This window comes from Melanerpes formicivorus, unplaced genomic scaffold, assembly GCF_026170545.1.
Source record: "Melanerpes formicivorus ecotype bairdi unplaced genomic scaffold, bMelFor1.0.p_v2 SCAF_14, whole genome shotgun sequence".
Taxonomy (NCBI): domain Eukaryota; kingdom Metazoa; phylum Chordata; class Aves; order Piciformes; family Picidae; genus Melanerpes; species Melanerpes formicivorus.
In genome coordinates, this window is record NW_027142366.1 from 17,229,693 (window position 1) to 17,245,051 (window position 15,359).

General features: G+C 53.5%; 1 protein-coding gene across 4 annotated transcripts in view; it reads right to left on the reverse strand.

Annotated features, from left to right (window-relative positions):
• RHBDF1 (rhomboid 5 homolog 1) overlaps positions 1-15,359 on the reverse strand; it is a 64,439-nt gene that overhangs the window by 36,810 nt on the left and 12,270 nt on the right. The window contains exon 1 of one of the 4 annotated variants that reach the window (XM_068147219.1): positions 2,587-2,685. The exons of 1 other annotated variant lie outside the window; for it this stretch is intronic. In XM_068147219.1, coding sequence (XP_068003320.1) covers positions 2,587-2,672 — 86 coding nt within the window. In that variant the 5' untranslated portion in view covers positions 2,673-2,685. Of the gene's footprint in view, positions 1-1,391; positions 1,430-1,716; positions 1,887-2,586; positions 2,686-15,359 lie in introns of those variants that run through there. 2 more of the 4 variants (XM_068147220.1, XM_068147222.1) reach the window with 2 other exon arrangements.

Here is a 15,359-nt window from a genome sequence, read left to right on the forward strand (position 1 = left end):
CCCCCATTATAAACCCACAGCCCCTCCTGGGAGGCTGGCAGGGTCCCAGCTCGGGAACAGCACGGGGTCCTCACCTGCCCACACGTGGGCAGGGAAGGCCTGGGCCGCCCTGCGTGACCACAAGGATCTAAGAACACAAGAGGGACGCAGAAGGGGAGAAGGATTTTAGATTTGAGCAACAGGGGGTTAAAAATAAAAAGGAGGGAGAAAAAAAGCAGACAAGCTTTCAGGCACACAAGGGCCTTTTAACAACCAAATCCTGAAGGAAGGACATCTCCACGTTCACCTCTTCTTTCCAACTACACCAACCAATCTAACAGAGATTATCCCACCTCCCCTTGCAAGCCCTGGACCAACCAAGAGAGAAGAGCTGGAGAGCGACATACATCCACGCACAGGAGTGGAATCCAATTCTCCTTCCAAAAGTCTGCTCCCCACTTTGTCCCACGTGGACCTTTTCCACCCCTGTGGTCACAGCACAAAGGCAGCAACTTTGCAGCTGCAGCAGCGTTACTGCAGTCAACAGCCTGCGCTCCTTCCTCATCCCATGCTTCATTCAGAAGCACCTTCAGCTTTGCTGCCCTGTCCCTTCCCACTACGTGTGACTATTTTTTCCTTTACTGCAGAATGTACAGCTTTTTCTTCCCAGAGGAAATCTGCAGCCATGGGGACAAAAACAGGAAGAAAGGAAACAACTTCCTGCTCACTTCAAGACCCAGCCTGGAGACATCCCTGACCAACACTCTGCATCCCACCACAAAGCCAACCTGCAAGAGAATCAGCAGCCAGAACCGAGGCATGCACAAGGACAAGCACCAGGCAAAACACATTTGTGCTGCCACTCAGCTCTCCTGAGCTACACGAGAGAAAAGTGCAAGTCAAAAAGGGTGCAAGGGGCACAGCTGGGCAAGTAAGGGGAGGTCAGGTCACTCTCTGACGAGCTCAAGAGGACTCAGCACCAAGGGTGCAATCCTGCAAGAGCTCATGTTGGGCTGCTCTGATCCCCCGCTTCAGAGTGAGAAGTCACTTAAGGGACTCGGTGCAGAGGAGAAGCAACCTCTCCATGCACAAAGTGTTATGTTTTCCACCAGATCTGCTCGGAAGTGGCTGCCAAAACACCGGTGCCAGCATCAGGGGAGGGGTGAGTGGGAACGCGTGGCAGGAGATGGAAGCGGAGTGGCCTTTCTGCTCCAGCGTGGACTTGACCCAGCTGCAACGAGCCATGCACACACACCTAGAGCCGAAGGCACCGGGCTCGCCAAGCTCCAAAGACCCACAGGAGCCAGGGGACGCAAAACCGCACAGGTCCAACTTCTGCCTGTCACTGACAGGGCCGGCTCCCACCTGAGGCACCGGCACACGAGCGAAAGCCGCCCCCCGCCTCTCCTCACCTCACGGGGCGGGCGGCGGTGCCCGGCGGGGAGCCATCTTCTGAGGGCTGTCAAGGGTCGGGGCCGCCGACCTCGGGGCTTCGGCCCTGCCCCGCGCTCCGCCGCGGGCCGCTCCCGGCCCGGCTGGGGCGGCGCGCTCGGCGCCGGCAGGGGCTGCCCCTCACGGCCGGGCCGCCAGCAGGGGGCTGCCGAGCCGCGGCTCAGGCTGCCGGGCCCCGGGACGGGACGGGATAGGGCTCGCAACTCACGTGTGCGCCGTGCCCCGGGGCAGCCCCCCGCCGTTCCTCCCTGGTTCCCCACCACCACCTCCGGGCCCCGCACTCACCGTGAAGGCGGGTGAAGCGCAGCGGCGCGGCGCCGCTCGGTTCGGGCCACCCCCCAGTGAGGTTTAAGGAACCGGCGCCGCCGAGCTCGGCCCGGGTAGGGCGCGGAGACTCCTCCCCCGTGCCAGGGGCCGGCCGGCCGGGCACGCCATTCACAGCTGCGGCATGCAAATGGGTGACGGGAAGGGAGCCGGGATCGGCGGCGTGAATCCCGCCAGAGAGCTGCCAGAGCCGAGGGCAGCGGGACGACGCATCCCGCCGCGCCGCCGCCCTGACTCACGGTGCAGGAATGTGCCGCGCCGGGCGGAAGCCACCGGCCCGCCCGCGGCCCCCGCAGCCCCATCCCGGAGTCCCCCGCCTCCCCGAAGCGCTTCTGGGGTCCGCCTCGGAGGTGGGCAGCGCCTGTCGGGCGTGCAGAGCCCACCACGGCCCAGCCGCCGTGACTGTTTAGCGCCAGGTTCCGTTAGCCCCGGGCCCGCGGGCTGCTGCTAACTCCGCTGCCCGGAGCGCCCGGCTCCTGCAGCGGCCGTGCCCGGGGGTGTGCGGTGCCCCCGGGCCGGCGCTGCTGGCAGGCTCAGCGTGGGGCACAGCGGTAGCTGGGCCAGGCGCGGCCCCTTTCCAGCTTCGGAGTGCCTGCACTGCCGAGCCCCTCGGCTGTCATTAGCTGTGTGGTTCTCAGGTACCTCATTCTTTCGGGACCGTTTCACTGCCTTTTACCTGCTCTTTGCCTCATTCCCCCTGCTCTCAGTTCTGTGTTTCACATCAAGTTCCTCACACCTCCTCCTTCGACCATGTGGTTAGAGCATCATCCCTTCCCAAAGCTTGCTCTTTCCTCCCAGCTCACTTTCCTCTTCTGGATGGCATCCTCCCACCTCGTTTGCTCAGCCGTCCTCGCCTTTGTCCTGGGATTCTTGCCGAAGATCTCTCCATCAGCTCTCTCCAGAGCATCGGTCAGCATGTATTGCTCACAGGCTGTATTGCTCACAAGTACTGCTCACGCAGAGGTTTGCTAGAGCTCCAGCAAGACCCTGCAGCATGCACATCCTTCTTCAGCAGGTCCCCAGCCCACAGCTGCAGATGCTTACTGTATTAGTTACAGGGGTATGGGGCCCTTATTCAATGCTGTCCTGCTGCACCCCCCCTGCTGACCTGTGCGAGAGAGCAGTTGGGCCGCACAGGAGCTGCTGTGGCAGGGGCCGGCGCTCCCTGCGAAGGGTGAGCTCATCAGCACCGCACCCACCCCTGCCTCGCCCACGCACAGCAACAGAACCACGCTCTGAAGGCAGCCCCCCGAGAGAGCCCTGCTAACTACATTGTGTCTTGTTAGCTAATGAGCAAACACAGAGCAGCTTCAGCTAGTCCTGGCTGAGGAGGAGACCAAATTGCAAATTGAACCCTGTGCTTAAGAGGCACAAATTATTTTCAGATGTTTCTACCACATAAACAAGGAAAAGAAGTGTCCAGTAACGTAACAGAGCGGAGATGAACTCGCGGGGCCCTCCAGCATCTCCCAGGAGGGACCACTCGCTCTGCAGCCAGAGTGTGACTCCGACCCACCCTTGCTCTTTCCTCCTGCTAAGAGTACGTGCATTTTGCAAGGCAAACAAAGCTCTGTCACTGAAATCACTGAAACCTCATTTCTTACTCCTGTGTAACAAACACGCTTGCATACAGAACTACTAGACCCATCTTACAAGGTCTCCCTCCTCCAGTGCTGCCTTGCCCAGCCCCTCTGGGACTGTGGGGTGGGATTCATTTGATCCAGCTGCAGGCATCTGCACTTAGTTGGATAAAATTTACCCTCCTGGACAAGAAAATTCCTTCCTCACTCTCATCAATACCAAGTGTTTCTTTTTCAGTGCACTGAGTCCTATCAGCCTAAAATACATGGAACAGAGTGACTTAAGGCCCACTTCTGACTGTTGCTGCTCTCCTGCACAGGGTGGTAAACAGGAGCAGTTTGGTGCTGAGGACCCAGCAGTCCTGGTCCACAGCAGTTCATCCAGCCCGACAGCCTTGTTTGTGAATGCTTACGGTGAGTACTTCTGCTTGTAACCTGGCTTCTGAGGATCAGCTGAAGGAGAGCTCTCTTCTGGTGCTTGTTATGTTCAATGTGAACATGTGATTACACAAATTTGTTTCATTCTTCTCTGCTGGAAACTGGAATTTCCTCCCTCTGCTTGAAAGCCGTTAGAAACTCTGATCTTGCCACAAGCCATGGTTAGGACCCAAGGAAATCAATATTCGTCAGCGCAGAGCTTTTCCTGCTGCAGCTTGCTTTGGCTGCTCCTTCCAAGCTGGGTGAGCCACGCTTCTTGGAGCAGGGATCCTGTGGCATCAGGTACTAACTGTGGCTGCACTGTACACTGATTATCCAGGCTGGTCTTGGCCCGTGCTCGTGGCCACCGCTGGATACGTGGCACCGGGGAGCTCTGCAGTGCTCCCAGCAGCTCTTCCATCACCTTCCTGCTGCCTGCGTGCGTTGCCTGACAGTTATGTGAGGACAGCTGAGACATACCACGAGCACAGAGGTCTATTTTTATCTGGATTACTGGTAATCTAGACAGACAATTTGATTTTGGCCTGCTTCATTCAGGGTTTAGGCCAAGAAAGCATCCCACTACCCAGCAAGCTGCAGCCTCCGGGGGGAGAGCAGAGCTTCCCTTGCCTTCTGCAAACACACAGGCTTTGCAGTGCCTCCTGTGCTGACATGATGCAGTGGCACAGCTCTGGCAGCTGTCCTAGCAAACAGGGAAGAGGTCCAGAAAGGACTGGGATTTCTTCTGGGGTGGATTAATATCGCAGAAACCCAAGCAAAGCACCATGGAGTTTCAAATGCAAGTGGCTTGGCCATGACCCAGACGGGAAACTGCCAGGAGTGAGAGGATGGGGATTTCCCTTGGGGAATGCATCTCCAGAGCAGACTGGAGATCACCTGCATCCCCTCAGTAGGGAACAAATCTGATTCCTGGCCACCACCAGTAGTTCAGCTTGTCATCCCCAGCCTGATAAGCAAGGAGGATCCCTGTGGACGTAAGTGGGATGGGTCCATGGGATCTGTTCACCAGAGCTGCCACAGAAAAGGGCCTCTCTTCCTGCTTGCTGCCCTGCAGCTCCTGCAAGTACAGCTGACATTGCCACTTCCTGCCCCAACTTCACACCAGCAAGAGCAGCACTGACTGCTCTGAGCACCCAGCAGCACCCTTTCCCCTGCCCCATGGGTGCTAATCAATCTAGAGTGTTGGCACAAAGTGTTGGGAGTTCAGATCACTCTTCTCCAAGTCATTGCCAAGCTGCTGACTGCTGACCTGCAAAGGAAATATTGACACTTTCTGGAGTGCAAACTAAATACCTTTTGCTTCAAAAAAACCCCAAACCAACCCATAAGACTCTGCTAACAAGCAGCAATGTTGCAACCTGAGTCCCTTATAACCCACTCAATTTACAGGAAGTTCAAAATCCCAGCACTGGGCAGAAAGTCTTTAGAAGCTTCTGTCGCCCTCAGGCAGCAGCAGACATTATGATGCAGGATTTCAGAGAGTCAAGCAGGGACACAGAGGTGAATTTAGCCCTGTGACTCCATGCACCTTGCAGGGTGCTGGTTGTGCTGCAGGCTGAGCTGGCAGCAGGCCTGCAGGGCTGCCCGTGGAGCAGGGACTGCATGTTAAACCAGCGCTTGAAGCCCCAAAATAAAACCAAGCTCCACTCTCCTCATCCACAGCTAATCCAGTCCAAACCACATTGTGCTGCACTTTGGCCCCACTTTGTGCTGCACTTTAGCCACAACAACCCCATGCAGAGCCACAGGCTGGGGTCGGAGTGGCTGGAGAGCTGCCAAACAGAGAGGGACCTGGGGGTGCTGACTGACAGCAGCTGAACATGAGCCAGCAGTGTGCCCAGGGGGCCAAGAAGGCCAAGGGCATCCTGGCCTGCATCAAGAAAAGTGTGGCCAGCAGGAGCAGGGAAGTCATTCTGCCCCTGTACTCTGCATTGGTTAGGCCACACCTTGAGTCCTGTGTCCAGTTCTGGGCCCCTCAGTTTAAGAAGGACATTGAGAGACTTGAAGGTGTCCAGAGAAGGGCAACAAGGCTGGGGAGGGGTCTGGAGCACAGCCCTGTGAGGAGAGGTTGAGGGAGCTGGGATTGTTTAGCCTGGAGAAGAGAAGGCTCAGGGGAGATCTTATTGCTCTCTACAAGTACCTGAAGGGTGGTTGTAGCCAGGAGGGGGTTGGTCTCTTCTCTTAAGCAACCAGCACCAGAACAAGAGGACACAGTCTTAAGCTGCGCCAGGGGAAGTTCAGGCTCAAGGTGAGGAGAAAGTTCTCCACGGAGAGAGTCATTCACCATTGGAATGTGCTGCCCAGGGAGGTGGTGGAGTCACCATCCCTGGAGGTGTTCCAGAGGGGACTGGATGTGGCACTTGGTGCCCTGGTTTAGTCATGAGGTCTGTGGTGACAGGTTGGACTTGATGACCTTTGAGGTCTCTTCCAACCATGGTGATTCTGTGATTCTGTGAAACCAGGATGGAAAATTCACTCCACAGGCATGGTCAGTGAGTCCATGTGGAGCTGGCGACCCAAAGCAGGAGATGAAGCAAGAGAGGAGCCAAAATGCTGAGAATCTGGGGCAATGGTGGTACCCCCCCAGGCTGCTTATGGCCACCGGAGCTGCTGCCCAGCAGAGCACAAGGGAATCACATCGAAACCCAGCCCCTTCATTTTCTGCCCAGATTAACTTCAATTGATCATTCCTCGCTCTAGCCACAGGGAATGTGTGCGCTTGCAGTGCCAGAAGAAGGTGGAGGAGTGGAAATAACATAAAAGTAGGATTTTTCTGGCCAGCCCTTACAGGGATATTTATTTGTTCAACTGCCTTTCACCCAGCAAATCTGTTTGGATCTAAATGGCAATTTTCATGCTGAGCAGCCCATTGGGGGGAACTGAACAAAATCCAAAGGATGAAAAGCATGTGCACAGGAGGCTATTTATTTCCAAAATACTTAGGAAATGTCACTTAGCAGAATGGTTTCCTTCCCCCCCCCAGTTTATTTCAACACACACACACACAAAAGGAGCTTTTAGCACACACCTCTCTACATGTATGTGTGCTTCATATGGAAGGAATAAAAACGTCATGGAAGAAGCAAGCTGAAACTCCCCAAGTATCTGTTGTGTAGCCTGAAAAGCTCTTATCGTTTTTCAATCCACTGTTGGCAAGAGATGAAATAATATTGCTTCAGAATTTCAAAACTAGGCAGATTTCTCTCCAAGAGGCACAGCAGGACTCTCCGAAAGCGGCCACAGGCGCAGCGCAGTCGCCAAGCCTCTGAGCAACCCTTGCTGGCAGAACAGAGGCACAGACAGGGCTGCATTCAAACTGGTATGTGTAGAATAGAGTAGAGTAGAGTAGAGTAGAGTAGAGTAGAGTAGAATAGAATAGAATAGAATAGAGTAGAATAGAATAGAGTAGAATAGAATTGAATAGAATAGAGTAGAATAGAATAGAGTAGAATAGATTAGAATAGAATAGAATAGAGTAGAATAGAATATAGAATAGACTAGAGTAGAATAGAATAGAATAGAATAGAATAGAGTAGAGTAGAATAGAATAGAGTAGTATAGACTAGAGTAGAATAGAGTAGAATAGAATACAGTAGAATAGAATAGAATAGAATAGAATAGAATAGAATAGAATAGAATAGAATAGAATAGAATAGAATAGAATAGAATAGAATAGAATAGAATAGAATTAACCAGCTTGGAAGAGACCTTCTAGATCATCAAGTCCAACCTGTCACCCAGCACCATCTAATCAACTAAACCATGGCACCAAGCACCCCATCCAGTCTCTTCCTAAACACCTCCAGGGATGGGGACTCCACCACCTCCCTGGCCAGCACATTCCAATGGCCAGTCTCTCTTTCTATGAAGAATTTCCTCCTAACATCCAACCTCCCCTGGTGCAGCTTGAGACTGTGTCCTACTGTTCTGCTGCTGGGTGCCTGGGAGAAGAGACCAACCCCCTCCTGGCTAAAACCTCCCTTCAGGGAGTTGTAGACAGCAATAAGGTCTCCCCTGAGCCTTCTCTTCTCCAGGCTGAGCAACCCCAGCTCCCTCAGCCTGTCCTTGTAGCAGAGGTGCTCCAACCCCCTGAGCATTTTCCTGGCCCTGCTCTGAACCTGCTCCATCAGGTCCATGTGCTTCCTGTATTGAGGGCTCCAGACCTGGATGCAGTACTCCAGGTGAGGTCTTACCAGAGCAGAGCAGAGTGGCAGATCACCACCTGCAAATTCCTACATTAACTCAAAGAGAACTGAATGTAATCAGTAAATACATACATGAATACACATTTCCAGGCCAGTTACTCATAGCTGAACTAAAGGAGTTCATAAAAGCACTGAGGGATCTTGGTTGGCCTGTCAGAAATAAGCTACTTTTTTGAAGACAGAGCAGAGATGTGCTAGAAACTCAGTGAGGAGACAGAAAATCATTCACTTACTGGCACCAAGATTGCAAAGAACTTGCTGGGCTTAAATAACAGAGCTCTGTGTAAACCCAGAAAATCTTTAAACCCATCCTTAAGAACAGTTTTAGCACAGGCTGAAATGTCCAAGTAAATTCCACTCTGTCTGTTTCAGTGACACAAATCCACTCTCCTGCAACAGCTAAACTGATGATCTGGATGAGGGCATTGAGTCCATCATCAGCATATTTGCAGATGACAGCAAGCTGGGGGCAGGAGTTGATCTGCTGGAGGGTAGGAGAGGCTCTGCAGAGGGACCTGGACAGGCTGGACAGATGGGCAGAGGCCAAGGGCCGGAGATTGAACACATCCAAGTGCCAGGTTCTGCACATTGGCCACAACAACCCTATGCAGTGCTGCAGGCTGGGGTCAGAGTGGGTGAGAGCAGCCAGGCAGAGAGAGACCTGGGGGTGCTGGTCGATGGTAGGCTGAACATGAGCCTGCAGTGTGCCCAGGCAGCCAGGAGGGCCAATGGCATCCTGGCCTGCATCAAGAACAGTGTGGCCAGCAGGAGCAGGGAGGTCATTCTGCCCCTGTACACTGCACTGGTTAGGCCACACCTTGAGTCCTGTGTCCAGTTCTGGGCTCCTCAGTTTAGGAAGGAGGTTGACTTGCTGGAGTGTGTCCAGAGAAGGGCAACGAAGTTGGTGAGGGGCTTGGAACACAGCCCTGTGAGGAGAGGCTGAGGGAGCTGGGGCTGCTTAGCCTGGAGAAGAGGAGGCTCAGGGGTGACCTTATTGCTGTCTACAACTACCTGAAGGGGGGTTGTAGACAGGCAGAGGTTGGTCTCTTCTCCCAGGCAGCCAGCACCAGAACAAGAGGACACAGTCTCAGGCTGCGCCAGGGGAGGTTCAGGCTGGAGGTCAGGAGGAAGCTTTACACAGAGAGAGTGATTGCCCACTGGAATGGGCTGCCTGGGGAGGTGGTGGAATTGCCATCCCTGGAGGTGTTCAGGAGGAGACTTGACAGGGTGCTTGGTGCCATGGGTTAGTTGATTAGGTGGTGTTGGATGATAGGTTGAACGCGATGATCTTGAAGGTCTCTTCCAACCTGGTCTATTCTATTCTAGTCTATTCTAGTCTATTCTAGTCTATTCTATTCTAATGTACCCCTGGTTAGTCAGAGCTAGGGAGCAATCATATTTAATGCCAGAACTATTCCAAGTGATTTAGTTTTGTGGGTTCTGATATAAACTTTTTTGGGTCCTGCTGCTCTGCTCAGTGAATGGGAAAAGGTATGGCTGGAGAGGTGGTTGCTCTTCTCCCTCTGCTTCCTGCTTTGCTGCTCTGGTCCTTCTGTGTTATTCCTGATTTTCAGGTTGAAAAAGCAACCAAGGGAGAGGAATGGGTTACCATCTTCCACAGGTTTTATGAGCTCTGTTACAGACATGTCTAAAGTGTGACCTTGCAGCTGAGTTTTGAAGACCTCTTGAAGACCTCTGAGGATGGAGGTCCTACCACCCTGCTGGGTCCTGTCCCAGGGCTGCACTGCTCTCACAGGGAAGAGCCTCATCTTTCTGTGCAGCCACTTTCCCTTGTCACTTCCATGGCCTCTGGCTCTTAGAGAGTCCCTGTACCCTGCCATGGGCCATGCAAGGTGGGTTTCAATCCACTCCACCTTGTCTTCCAGGGTGAGCAAAGCCACTCTCTCAGCCTCTCCTACCCAGCCCCAGCCATCCCAATGGCCCTTCACTGGGCTCTCCAGCTTCTCTACCTCTCCCCTCTGCTGAGGACCCAAACTGGGCTGCCTCAGGGCACATGCACTGAGACATTGGTGCTATGCAAACAGGAACAGAAGGGTTAGTGAAACCACATCAACAGTGAGCCTACAAACATCCTTAAAAACACACCAAGCTGTAATTCAGTTTAGGATCTAAAGGAGCTGCTGTTGACCTGGTGGAGCTGTCTCTGTCTTTCCAGACCTTCCATAGGATATGGTAGAAAGAATCACACAGAATCACACAATTGTCAGGGTTGGAAGGGATCTCAGGGACCATCCAGTTTCAGCCCCCCTGCCATGGGCAGTGACACTTTCCACTAGATCAGGTTGCCCAGAGCCACATCCAGCCTGACCTTAAAAACATCCAGGGATGAGGCTTCCACCACCTCCCTGGGCAACCTGTGCCAGTGTCTGACCACCCTCATGGGGAAGAATTACTTCCTAAAATCTAATCTAAATCTACCCTCCTGTAGCTTGGATCCATTCCCCCCAGTCCTGTCACCACCTAACACCCTAAAAATTCCCTCCCCAGCTTTCTTGTAGCCCCCTTCAGATACTGAGGGCCACAAGAAGGTCTCTTCAGAGCCTTCCCTTCTCCAAACTGAACAACCTCAACTCTCTCAGCCTGTCCTCATAGCAGGGCAGCTCCACCCCTCTGATCATCCTCATGGCTCTTCCCTGGACAGCTTCCAGCACCTCCAGACCTTTCTTGTAATAGGAGTTTCAGAACTGGAGACAGTACTCCAGCTTGGGGTCTCATGAGAGCAGCATAGAGGGGGGAGAATCACCTCTCTTGACCCGCTGGCCACAGCTCTCCTGATGCAATCCAGGAGGAAGCTGCCAGCAAAGGTTTTAACCAATACTCTGTTTATGCCAATCATAAAAAGCCAAGCCAGGGGAAGACAAGAAAGTCATGAAACCCAAGAAGAAAGCAACTGTTAATCTTGACTCCCACCCAAGATCCCTGCATTTATTACACTTCATTACAAGCATCTCTTGCAATACAAGTCCTCACTCGGAGCGAACGATCCCAGTGGAGCCGCCGGCTTTCACGGCCGCCAGCTGACAAACAGGGGCCTTGCTTCTTCTGCCTTTTTCCTGGCACGTGGAGCATTCTGAAATCATCTGCAGCTTCCTACTGCTGCAGGATTTGTGAGCTCCCAGAGCAAGTCCTTCAGAAAACTCCTAAGTCACCCTCTGGAAAAGGTTTGGGTATAGGCGCGGCCAAGCTGTCCTCTCAGAGCCCAGGCTGCCTGCCCCCGAGGCCTGCTCCCTCCGGCACTGGATGGGACAAATGTGCCACTGAACGTGGGCAAAGCTTCAACCAGACACAAAGCAGAAGGCTACCTCCCTGGAGGATTTGCTAAAACAGAGTGTGTCTTCATTCCAGATTGCTGCAAGGCCCCTGGATTTCGTGTTGTTCACACAAAACAGCCAAACCTTTCCAAGACAAACCCCACCAACGACCGCCTGGACAGAGTCCATTTCCATGGAACCTACAGAGCCTGCTCCAAAACTGGGTGGGGAATGGTCTGAGCAAAGGGCAGACCCTTCCAAACTGCTGGCTTCCAAAACCCCTCCAAGCCCTGTGGAGGAGGCAGGCAGATGTTTTGCTGGAGCCCCAGGGCACACACAATCACCCAGCAAAGGGCAGCCCTGGAGCTTCACTGCTCCTGGAGCAAGCAGGCTGCAGGAGGGGGAGCAGCCAGCTGGGCTCATGGCTGGGCTGTGCATCTGCCTTGGAGTGCTCCTCCTGCGCTCCAGCATCCACGCCTTGGATTGCAGCCCTCAGTGCCACCAAGAGAAAGAAGCTGCTCACTGTCTCCTTCCTATTCTCCCCTGAATAAAGGCTTGCAGGAAAGGGAAGGGATCATTTCACTTCTTAAAGGGCAGCTGCCTCCCCTCTAAATGGCCACATTCTTGTCCCTCTTGCAGAGGGTGGCTGGTGCCAAACTTGGTCACAAAGACGTATTCATGGCGTTTTCCTTCCTACACATTCAGGAGTTGAAAGCCAGTTTGGTACAAACTCCCCAGAATGAGTTATTCAGCAGCTGCTTGCCAGCTTCCTGTTTGCAGAGCAGCAGGGCTGGAGCCCAGGCACGAGCCCCGACAGGGCACAGGCCGCTGTGGGGAGTCCCCGCTCCTGCGGCGGCCCCCAGCCTGGCAGCACCCCAACCAGCCTGGTGGGGCAAGGCTTGGGCAGAGACCCCATCACCAGGCTGGCCTTTTCACCTCTGCTGTTGGGTTTTCCACCAAATTTGCTTTCTCTCGAGGTCACTGGTCCCTGGGACATGTTCCAGCAGTAATGAGGATCTTTTCCCTAGTAAGTAATTCCTGCTCTCTCCAAGGCAATGGAGCAAATACTCAGCCTCAAGCTACTGAGCACTGAGGGCAGCCAGCTCCTACCCTTGCCAGCAGCCATGGAAGTGATTATACTCCCTGAAATCAAGAGAGTCAATGCCTTGTCTACAAACCTCCAGGAAGACACAGGGGGAACCAGACAAAGCTGCCCTTCAGCTCTTAGGTTCATTTACAGCAGAGAAATCAGGCAAACTGGACAAACTTTGCTCAACACAATGCCACCTTCATACTGGCACCCATGGATCCTTCCTGGTATGTTCTCAGCTCCATCATGCTTTGGAGAAGCATAGGAAAGACCAGGAGCATAGGACTGTCCAGGTGCTTTTCAGCTGGGAAGCAGTTTGGGGTGGCAGGATGTCCCTGGTGAGGATTTACCAAGGAGAAGACACCCCTGGCTCTGTGAAAGCTCATGGAAAAGACTGCTGTGAGCGGGCCAGTGGTGGCTCCTGGTTGCAGAGGGAGGTGATCAGGATGTTTTCTCAAGGCCAGCCTTTGGTTATGTGGTTTCTCCACCATCTGTGGCTTCTGCATGACTGCCAGCAGTATGGTTTCTCCTCCTGGCCTCTTCCATGGCCTTTTGCTGGAAAAGGCCCACAAGGTGTCTGCAAGCCCTGCAGTCCCTGCAGTCATGCTTGCTGCTCAGCTCCTGAGGGGGAACCCAGAATAGCTTCACATCCATGGTGTCTCCAGACTAAAATGACTTGCCTCTTACCAGGGAGCCTTCCCACAACCTCTGGGGGAGGAAGGACCCCTGTGTTATTGGATATGGGCATATTTCTCCCACAGTGCCACCATCATTTCAGCTCACACGTTATATCTGAGCAGGCTGGGTCCTCATGGCCTTTCCCACCCAGCTGGTAGTAGCAGGACTTTGCTCCAGTGGCCCATGCTCTGCAGTGGTTGCACACACCATGCTGGCAAGCTCACACTGTCCTCAAACGGAATTATTCAATCAGCAAGGCTGACATTCTGACCACCACAGCTGCCTGATGACTGCACAGACCATCATTTGTGGTAGGTCAGCTGTAAATGAGCTCAGATGTGGTTTCCTGGCAGCAAGGGGTCCCTTTCTGTTCTTGGAGCATTTGCTCTTTCAGCTGTGGTTACTTGTAGATGAACAACAGTGCTCACACCTGAGCCTGGCCGTGGGCTGCAAACGTCTCCTTACTGCAGCGGCCACGGTGGCAGGAATGTGGAAGGATCTGATGGCTCAGACACCAGAGATGAGGGGCACAGGCACTGCAGGCAGGGAGATGAGGCATGTTGGTGCCCATAAGCCCTGCACCAGGCCTCCTGCCCAGGCAGAGGGGAGCCATCCCCACCATGTTGTGCTGCAAAGTGTGGATCCCTCCTTTCTGGAAATGAGCCTATCCCCACCATCAGCCTTTCCATGTGGTTGCTGTGGAGAGGACAAATATTTTGGTGTCTTTACCAAGCTGCAGTTTGGACCTAGTTGCAGCTGCAGTTGCTTAGCAAAGGTGACCTAACACCTTGCTTGATGAGTGACCTAACACCTTGCTTGATGGGTGACCTAACACCTTGCTTGGTGGATCCACAGGGTAATGCTCCAAGTCCCAGGTCTGCACACGTCCTTTGGGCTCATTGCAGCAGCCCCATTGCCATTTGAACAGTGGCATGACTGGGACATGTGGGAGGGACCCCAGGGTACTGGGACAGAGACACACCTCCAGCATAAGCCAGCAATTCAGGCTGGGTGCTGAGCTGAGGTTTGCCTCCAGCCTCATGTGCACCGCTCTTCTTGCTCGTACAGACTGTGCTGTGCACAGGGACTGCTGCTGCTGCTTCTAAATGGACACTTCCACACAAAATGCCTCTGGCAATGTAAATTCTCAGCAACCCCCAGGAGGATCCAAGCTGAACTTTTCAATCTCTGCAAGAAGTGTTTGAAGGACAGGAGGTTGCCAGCACAGAGCTGGGCATACCGGGGACCGGGGAAGGTGGAGATGGCAGCATCCAGTAGTGCTGCTGACTCAGCCCCAGGGATCACAAAGTCTAACATCATCTGGCTGCACATCACCACTCCAGAGGTGCCAGCATGGTGGGGGAGCAGTTGGTTTTCCACAGTGTGTGCTGCATTCTTCTACCACTGATTCAGCTGAAAGGATGTTCAGCCCCAGGCCTGAGCAATTACCAGTTTAGCAGCTAGAGTGATATGTCCATAAATATCTCTGTGGGAACCTTTCTTACTGCATCTGGGAAGAGCCCAAACAGGAAATCTCAGGTAGCAATAGGAAACAAAACTTCATGATCTGAGTCATCAATTGGATGATGAAGTCAGGAGAGGAATGAGCCTGAGTACCAAGGAGCTTGTCTCTGGCAGGCTCTCCAGAAACTGGAGCACCTCTGCTACCAGGACAGGCTGAGGGACCTGGGGGTGCTCAGCCTGGAGAAGAGGAGGCTCCAGGGAGACCTAATAACAGCCTGCCAGTACCTGAAGGGGGTCTACAAGAAGGATGGAGCCTGCTTACAAAGGCCTGCAGTGATAGGATGAGGGGCAGACTAGAGCAGAGCAGATTTAGATTGGATGTTAGGAAGAAGTTCTGCACCGTGAGGGTGGTGGAACACTGGAACAGGTTGTCCAGGGAGGTGGTTGAGGCCCCATCCCTGGAGATATTCAAGGTGAGGCTCGATAGGGCTCTGATCTACCTCAGCCTGATCTAGTCGAGGATGTTCCTGCTGACTGCAGAGGGGTTTGGACTGATGACCTTTGGAGGTCACTCCCAACCCAGATGATTCTATGATTCCATGAAATTGAAGCAACAATTTCTTCTTGTTTCCTGGAAATCCTGGGTTGGAGCTTGCTGTCATTTTCTCACTGGAACAGGAGTAAGATCTGACCTACTTTTGAGCAAAAGAGCCACTGGGCTCAGACTCCCAAAACAGTCCTGAGCATAGATGCTTCCTGGGTGCCCACTGAAGCTGGCTGCTTGCTGCAATGAGCTAATGCAGCTCTGGGACAACTTCAGACAAAGAGTTTCTGTAAGCAAGGCCCCAGATGAAACGATCTGCCTTCTTGTTGAGGC